The sequence below is a fragment of the Myripristis murdjan genome, chromosome 11 (assembly GCF_902150065.1).
Source record: "Myripristis murdjan chromosome 11, fMyrMur1.1, whole genome shotgun sequence".
NCBI lineage: Eukaryota > Metazoa > Chordata > Actinopteri > Holocentriformes > Holocentridae > Myripristis > Myripristis murdjan.
The window spans coordinates 9240719-9249536 of NC_043990.1; the positions used below are offsets into that span (position 1 = coordinate 9240719).

The following is an 8818-nucleotide window of genomic DNA, read 5'->3' on the forward strand; positions in this document are numbered from 1 at the left end:
CCTGATATTTTTTAATGAAATGAAAAAAAAAAAAAAAAAAAAAAAAAAAAATCTCACATACCCTGTGTTACTCCAATGTACACGAAAGGGGTACGTGAACCCCATTTGAGAACCACCATCTAACAGTGTTATTTTAACCCCTTGTACTCTGATTTTCCCTAGTATACATTCCCCGAGTATATATCTATTTTATATATATCATATTCTATATTTTGTAATAACTGAAAAAATATGTGACAGTAAGTACATTAAATACAAAAAAGTAAAATATGGCACGTTTTGTGCACTGATATTAATCACATGGATGTTTATAAGAGTAAGATTTTATATTTAAAAAGGGATGTTTTCAGTGATATCCTGTGTCACACACTCAAAACTTGTTCCATAGATTTCAATTAATTATTCTCTGGTCAAACTCATAGATATGTATATTCAGTTATTAACAAATTAAACCGCAGAATCTTGCATAAGGTATTTATATGAAATATTTCACTGCACTGCAGGGGTGAAACAAGTTAAATCTTCCACTTTACTTTATTCTTGAAACAAATCAACAACATTTTTGGAAAGAGCAAACACAATGCTTTCAACATGTTTCAGACCTGGCTTACACAGCCCTGTAGATGCGCACACACACACACAGAGGCTGCCGCAGACCGCACTATGACACGCCGCATTAATAATGCAAAGAAATCATGAATCACATAACCCATGGTTTAAAAAAAAAAAAAAGAAGAAGAAAAAAAGGAAGGTGTGAAAGTGATGAGGTACCTCTTACAGAGCTCACATCAGGAAGCTTTGGCTGAACACTTCTGCCAAACGGCCACTTGGACGAGTTTTAAAATATTAACACAGACATAGCTCAGCCCATTTATTTGTGCGGTGACAGAGAGGCTGAGGGAATAGACCTCCACTGCAGGGGACTCTGGATTTGGTCCAAGTCTTGATCTCAACAGCTCATCAAAGCTTCCTCTGCACCCCCACCCCAACTCATCTCTGGGGAACCAATTTCCCTCTCCCTCAGCCGAGAGCAAATCTATCAGCAGGACTGTGTCCGTGCTCCCTGAAGGACTGAAAAGTCACCTAAAAACAGTGTTGAAATAAGGGAAAGCAAACAGCGTTTTGGAGTGTGGAGGTCCATCCCTGCCTGTGCTCAGACAGGAACACTGGTGTCACACCACAAAAACCACTAGGTGGCAGAAAGTATCCACATATAGTCTGTAGGCGATTTGTTGGCGTTAATAAACAAGCTGATAGATGCAGTTACATTTAAATTGCATTTATGATATCCAGAAAGACTTACAAGACGCACTTCTTCAAATCTCTCTAAAGAACCTCATAATCTGATTATGAGGCTCTTCAGAAAATGCTTTACACCCCAAATCCCTGTCTGAGGCTCATTATTCAACACCTCTAAATTACACTCAGTGTCCACTTTATTTTTAGATCCACCTGTACAATCTAAGCCAATCCAATCCAATTGTCCTGCCATAAAGTTTACTTTCCTGCTGTCTGTAATGTTCAGGTGTTCTTTTTGTCACAGTAATAGAGGTGCTCATTCAATTCTGTGTTTGGCATTGAGCTCATAGTTAGTGCTGCTGCTGGACTGAACTGCATTGTATTGCTGAGCTGTTTCCAATATTCTGAGGACAAAAAAACTAAAATCACCTCTCAATATAATATAGTCCAGTGCAAGACCTCTGCAAACTACCTCTAATAAACACAGAATTAAATTTAGACATTCTCCACAATGTCAACAAAAACTAAACAATATAAACTTTGCTAAAAGGTAGAATTTATGGCAGAGCTGTTGCACTGAACTGCATTACACTGTGCAGGTGGAGCTGATAAAGCAGACACTGAGGGGATATCCCGTCTGTAAAATGTTAACCAAGCTCTGAGTTTCCCATATCCAAAAGTACCAATCATGTGCCATCGGTTTTCTTGTTTTATTTAAGGTTTATATTCTCTTTAAATGCTGGATGTCCAGATTTCGATGCTATTAAAGGCAGACTGTGCAGTTTGAAATGGGAGGACACCCCACCTTGTTATGACGTGGTGAAGAATAATGAATGCAACTCACCTCTCCAAAGATTAGAGCTTAGAAATGCCTCAGAAGTTCAGCACAACTGCTTTACCACATCATGACCAAAAATATAAGAGTATTTCCATTGTTTGTGTCTCTGTTGTTGTTTTTATGTACATTTGACATCAAAACTTTAGATTCAAGGCAGGCATTTAACCGTGTTATAGTAATTCTATGGATTAATAGTGTTGGCATGAACCTGAGGGGTTTTGTACTTCCTCATGCTTTCAAACTGTGCCCTCCCGTTTCAAACTGCATCGTCTGCCGCTGAGTCAGTAAATATGTAGGAGTGGTAACAACAGACGTTATCAGAATGTCATGTGTTTCATGCATTTATTAAGACTTTGCCCGCATCCTTTAAGCCTTCACTCTTTTATTGCCACACAAGCAGGGCGACGACTTGGCACGTCCAGGCTGATATGAAGCCTCCTGGCCCTCAGATCCTTTAAGTGCTCAGTCCCACACAAGCTCCGCCCACCGCTGGGAGCCTCCCCGCCTCTACTCAAGCCCCGCCAAGACGCAGCACCGGACACACGTTCGACCTCTTGACCCGTGTCAACGACAGCTAGCAGACGCCACCAAACCTCTCCTCTTCTCTCTCCACGTCCTTCAGGAAATGAAATTAGTTTGCGGAATGATGCTTTCCACTTTGTGATCTGCGGGGTTCGCCGCCGCCTCGTAGTTGCAGATCGTCACTTCATGCCTGTGAGCCTGGAGGAGGCAGACAGCAGAGAGAGAGAGAGAGACGGGTTGAAGACTTCCTGCAGCAAGTAACAACAGAAATGGAGCTGAAGTGATAAAACAAATCCACAGAAATGCAGACTAACAGGAAAAATATCATAGATTCCCTGCTAAGTCACACATTTTTCCTTTTGGTGAACAAAATATTTATGTCTTTGTTACCATGCCAGCCTCTTCACCATGACTTTTAAATACTGGGTGCGATTGTTTGGCATAATGATCTGCTATTTGTTATTTACTATAGACAGCCTGTCACTTAATTGAAATGGCAGTTATCCAAATTGACTTAACTTTGTAATGTTAATAAGCATCAGGAGTAGAAGTAACTATTTACATTTACTCATGTTACTGTGATCTGAGTAGGTTTTTTGTGTACTTGTACTTGTGCAGTATTTTTAGAAGTCAGAAATGTTACATTTACTGAAGGAACTGTGGGAGTGAAGAGTCAGTCAGCAGAGATGAGAAGAGCAAACAGTCTTTACTTTGTTGGTTCACTTTTTTGTGATCTGGAAATAATAATAATAATTTAAAAAAAAAAAAAAAAATCGAGTTTCGACTCTGCACTCTCGTCCTTTAGATAGTAGATGCTAAATCAGCTCCTTTTGACTTTTACTGAAGTAGATATTTATAGTAGCACTTCTACTGCGGTAAAATGGAACAATATGTCGACTTCAATAATAATCTCTAGTATCATTCCCACCACTGATGAGCATGAAGGAGCAAAATTAGACTCATCAACTATCTGGGTGGCATGTGTATATTTTTGGGAGCAGTGTCACGCTCACTGTAAATATATGTAAATATGTAAATAGGGATGTGCGGCACATACTATCAGGAGATTTTATTGCCTTGAGGCCTAGTATGAAAACATGAAATCAGACTTTTTTGACTTTCTTCTGGATGGACTAACCTCCAAATCAAGGTACAAATAAAAGGCTGGCATTATATCAAAACTCTACACATCTATCAAATGTGAAACTGAGAATGAAAAGCTATTCTAAAACATCTAAGCATGCAAAAAAAAAAAAAGAAAACGATGCACATGTCTGAACAAAGCTGAATGCAAAAGCAGCGTCGGATGAAAAGGTGACGCCCAGGAGTTTAATTTCAAACGAAAGCTGATCCACAGCAGCACGCGGGGTCAGTGAGGCTAAGCTTGTTGCACATCAATCAGGTTTTCAACATTAAATCTACGTAAGCAAATGTGAGCTTTAACAGCTGTAACTGCATGGCTCCTATAATGAAGCTTCACACTCTGAGGAGCCTTTTTATCACAAACAGTTTGGTCGTTTTATTTCAAGTCATTAGAAGGAGAGGAACTAAATTTAAAAAATAAATAAATAAATAAATAACAGGTTTAAGGTGTTCTTTCTACTTCAAGTGTGACAGATTTTGTGCAGATCGGCCTCACCTCGGAGTACTCTCCCCGGAGGCCGATGTAGAAGATGCGTGTGCTCTCTGCTCCGAAGTTCTTGGACACGTGGATGGAAAGGGACTGAACGTTGGAAAAACGAGCGATCCTGCAAATCGTGACACATCAGAGGGTTATTTTAAGACAACAGCTTGGGTAACGCATGCATATTCATTTGGGAGGCATGGTGAATTGTGTATGTAGGGGAGTGTGAGTGTGTGTGTGTGTGTGTGTGTGTGTGTGTGTAAGAGGCTGTGTGAAAGAGAAAAACAAAGTACAACTGGCATATGGATGGGCAGGTGCTGACTGCTGCAGAAATGAGCAGTCTTGGAAACAGAGCTACAACGATGACGCTTCAGTTCATACTGAGCCCATGGTAAACTGTGCGTGTGGAGATGTTACACACACACACACACACACACACACACACACACAGAGCGTGTTTAGACAAATAGAAATAGAAGCAATCATCTTTCTCTCTGGTTGTGAGACATGATGATGAAAATTGGACCTCATGACATCAAATCATTGATTTGACCTCAAAATGCTCATTATGAACATGCAACTTTTTTTTTTATAATATTAAAACATGTATACTCTACATATAGTGTTTTTACATGTGCACTAAAATTCTCACTTTAGCCAGATAAGGACATTGATTCCATAGTTTCAAATGTAATGAATCTAAACCAGTTATGTGACTGTCATTTGATTTTCACTGATTTAACTTCTTTTTCCTGCACACGCACCAAAAGGTCATGCACCCGGTCTGACCCGGACGGACAGACAGACACTTGAACAGCATGCAAAGTGGTAAACAGCACTTCTGGAGCCAAGAAGAAACTGGTATGAATCACTTCCTCTCTGCGTCAGACCCTACCCGACATGTCATGTAAATTCAGAGGCTGATGTAATCCTATTAACTCAGATCATGTAAAAACAGCTTAATTAAACCATTAACTTAACTGGAGTACAGCCAGTTAACACATGACTTGTGAGAGCATGTAAATGAGCTGAATGTGAGATTAGACTGACGGAGGAAATAAAGGAGCAGTGTGCAATTAAGTTTGAGATTGACAAGACCTGTTCGTAACCAAAGTGAAAATCAGCACCACTTTGCTTTTTTTTTTTTTTTTTTTTTTTTAATTAGCTATTTAGTCAGTGATTTGAGGGCATTTCAAAGCAGACACCTCGTCAAGATGAGTGACAACTGAAATTAAGACTAATGGGACTGATAATAAATACGCTTCCTCCCACACTACGTCAAGTCCTGGACGGGTATTTCCACCACCTTCTCAGATGTGTTTAGGATTTCCGTTACCACCATCACCATGGACACCAATCTTTGGTATGGCTGCAGGAGGAATTTAAAAATCCCCAAATATAAATCATCTGCTACTGTCTCTCTGATAGCTTTTTGGACTGTGAAGGAACCAATAAAAGCCACGATCTCATAACCACTGGATCAGAGACTGAATGCAATGTCCATAGCCAGAAACAATCAAATTTACCCTAAGTGGCTAAAGTTCTATAAATATAGTGTGTAACTAATTATCTGATTACCCTAATTATTATCAGGGTAATCTGACTTACCCTAATTGCCTGAGTATGTGGCTACGGATTGCCCCTCTCCGCCCTTATTATAACGTGTTATAAGCTGGAAAATCACAATAAAGTCACGAAAAAAAGAAAAAGAAAAAGAAAAAAAATTCCTTTTGCCTTGAGGGTGCAGCTGCATGTTGCAGCTCTAATGCGACATGCGACCGGATCTCAGTGAAATCAGAGTGTTTCTGTGCCTCTCACTTGGTCGGGTACTCGAGCTCGGCCAGCGGGTCTCTGTTCAGTCTGAAGGCCTGGTCAGGCTCTCGCCCGGTGTCATCAAACGACATCTGGGGGATGTTCTTGAACCTGGAATGAAAGTATAATTCTAATGAGAGCAAAGGAAACCTCATAAAAATAACATTAACAAGCCAAAGAGACACAGGAGCGCCTTACGAGACCAAAAGGAGACAAAAGTTTCAGCTTTGTAACTTCCTGAGACGGTAAAATATTAACTCTGCTGAATACTTTAATAGCACTTATTGCATAAAAGATAAACTTTGTGGACAAACAAGCTGCAGTTTCTAGTATTATGTTAAAACATCAAGTAACGTCCTGTTTTTTAAGCACCATGCATGAATCGATTAAAAGTCAGAGCGTTTCACTCTGTTTTTTTCTTTTAGCGGCAGATTTACTCAATGCAATGAATGAATAGTTACACTTTGAATGTTTAATTGTTTTAATTTACATCACTGCAATAATTCTTACCATCACATTCACAGGTAATATATATCATGAAGAGGTTTTTTTTTCATTAAAAGGTGGTCTGCTTCTATTTGACATATATGAAAAAGTTTGTAAGGTAGCTTTAGGCAGAGTTTAACCTCCGTTTCCTCCCCAGGCCGTGCTGCAGGTACTCACAGTCGTATTTCAGCCGGATGGGACTCGTCGTCCTCTCCAGAGATGATGATGCCTTTCAGCTTCACACAGCCTGTAAAACTGAGACACAACACAGTTCCTCTGCTGTGAACTGAAAAAACAGTTTGTTAAGAAAAAAAAAAAGGAGGAGGGACGCAATCAGGACAACAAGAAAAGAGGAAGCTGTGATGCAGAAATGATCACGAGATGAATGCGTGTACAAAACTGAAAATATAACCAGAATGATGATGATGATGATGATGATGATGATCTTATGCCAGCACTTACGGGATGTTGAACAGGAGCTCTTCGTCTGCGTCGCTCTCCACAAACTAAGAGAGGAGAGGCAGCAAAGTGTGAAAACTTTACAAGCAATCACAGAGTTCAAACGCTCAGTGTGGAGCTTTGCAGGTCAGAGAGAAGCAGGGCTGCTCAGAACTGACAAGTCATCATCCTGCAGTGACGCTGCTGCATAACGCAGTTTGTACTTTAAAATGCAAAACAGCAGCCGACACATAAGTGCTGCAACGATCAATCAATGACTGGACCGACAGAAAATTTAAATTACAATAATTAACTATGAGTTTCAGTCATTTATGACATTAAAAAAGATCCAAAACAAAGTCTGATATCAGTTTATTTTTATTCCATTGATTTCATGATGAAACTAATACTTTGGGGGCTTTATTGTCTTTTGATCAGGTCAGACTAAGGAAGCAATTTAGGGTCTTCTACTGAGCATTTTTGACAATTTAACACTTCAGAGATTAAATGACTAAGCAAAGAAACATGCAAAAATGAATAAATTAAGAAATAAGAAGCTGCAGCCCTTGTGCACATACAGATTTGGCAACAATTAGGTTATTTTGAGGAGCAATTTCAAAGGTTTTTTTTTTCCATGTTGGTTATGATTCTGCTCCTTTTACTGACAAAGAAAATATTTTTAATGTGCAATCTAAAATCTCTGGCCTGGAAACAGGACTCATCACCATTTCAAGTGCATTTTAAGCACTAACCATCTGAAGACATCACTCTGGAGTCTTCCACTGCGCATTTTGGACTATTTTTTAAACACTTTATGGCTTAAATGACGCATCAACTAAACAGATACGTACATAAGTAGTTGCAGCACCAGTGCATGTGCAAATTTTGGATTTGACTACGTAGAGGACATTCAGATACTTACTTTAAACATTGTTGTTTATGATTCTGCTCATTTTGACTACAAACAAAACATTTTCCATTTTCCAATCTACAGCCTATAAGGTAGAAATTGGGCTGGTCAGCAATTTAAGTCCATTTTTAAGCACCAACCACTGTGATTAAATGAATGCTGACTCATTGTTAGTGGCTGAAGTTGTGTTTTTATTTGAAGTGCAACCTCCAACACACACACAGTAACACACACGCTGCTGGGTCTTGCTCTGGTTGGCCCTCCCGCAGCCCGAGAGCCACAGTGACAGCCAGTGGGCGGGAGGTGAACATGACAGCCGGCGGGGTCGCCTCTCGGCCCGGTTACCTTCTCTCTGTCGGTCCGCTGGTCCCACGGCTTGAACACCAGCCTGCCGTCGCCGTCCCTGCTCTCGTTGAGACACTGCAGCCTCTCCGTGTCGATCTTCAGGTACAGCCCGTACTCCAGGCCCCTCTCCGCGGGCTCATGCTCCCCCTCGCACCCGCAGCCATGCCCGTGGCCGCCGTGCCCGCCGCCGCCGCCGCCGTGGCCGTGACCGTGACCGGACATCGTGGAGCGAAACGCCGCCGTGTGCGAGCGCAAACCCCGGGCAGAGACGAAGCCAGCAGCGGCTTTTATCTGGATGTTTCCAAAGTGAGATCAGCAAGTTTCACGTTGCAGCGTGAGGCGCGTCGCGTGCCAAGTTCACAACAGTGGTGAATGCGCTTCCGGTGTGGCATTTTCAAAATAAAAGAGGAAGTTGGCCTGGGGTCTTTTTGGTTTGCCCGGATAGATAAAATAAGATAAGATAAGATAAGATATTCCTTTATTAGTCCCACGGTGGGGAAATTTCACAGACAGATAGATAGATAGATAGATAGATAGATATACTTTATTGATCCCAAACTGGGAAATTCTTATGTTACAGGAGCGTTAATAGAATAGAAACATA

The 8818-nt window shown here is 40.8% G+C and overlaps 1 protein-coding gene across 1 annotated transcript; it reads right to left on the bottom strand.

Annotated features, from left to right (window-relative positions):
- Positions 1–1728: 1728 nt before the first annotated feature.
- pithd1 (PITH (C-terminal proteasome-interacting domain of thioredoxin-like) domain containing 1) lies at positions 1729–8588 on the bottom strand. Its single transcript, XM_030064536.1, has 6 exons — positions 8215–8588; positions 6984–7027; positions 6699–6776; positions 6042–6146; positions 4239–4347; positions 1729–2797 (listed from the first exon to the last, which is right to left on the bottom strand). Exons 1-6 carry the CDS (start codon positions 8434–8436, stop codon positions 2696–2698), a joined length of 660 nt encoding a protein of 219 aa, XP_029920396.1. The 5' UTR covers positions 8437–8588; the 3' UTR covers positions 1729–2695.
- Positions 8589–8818: the final 230 nt, after the last annotated feature.

What these genes read in the sequence shown, in the direction of transcription:
- pithd1 (XM_030064536.1), bottom strand. Translation starts at nt 8,436, where the DNA reads ATGTCCGGTCACGGTCACGGCCACGGCGGCGGCGGCGGCGGGCACGGC. An exon ending in CATCCGGCTGAAATACGACT is followed by an intron (nt 6,147 to 6,698) that starts GTGAGTACCTGC and finishes CTTTCATTCCAG; the next exon opens with GTTCAAGAACATCCCCCAGA. An exon ending in TCCGGGGAGAGTACTCCGAG is followed by an intron (nt 2,798 to 4,238) that starts GTGAGGCCGATC and finishes TGCCTCCTCCAG; the next exon opens with GCTCACAGGCATGAAGTGAC.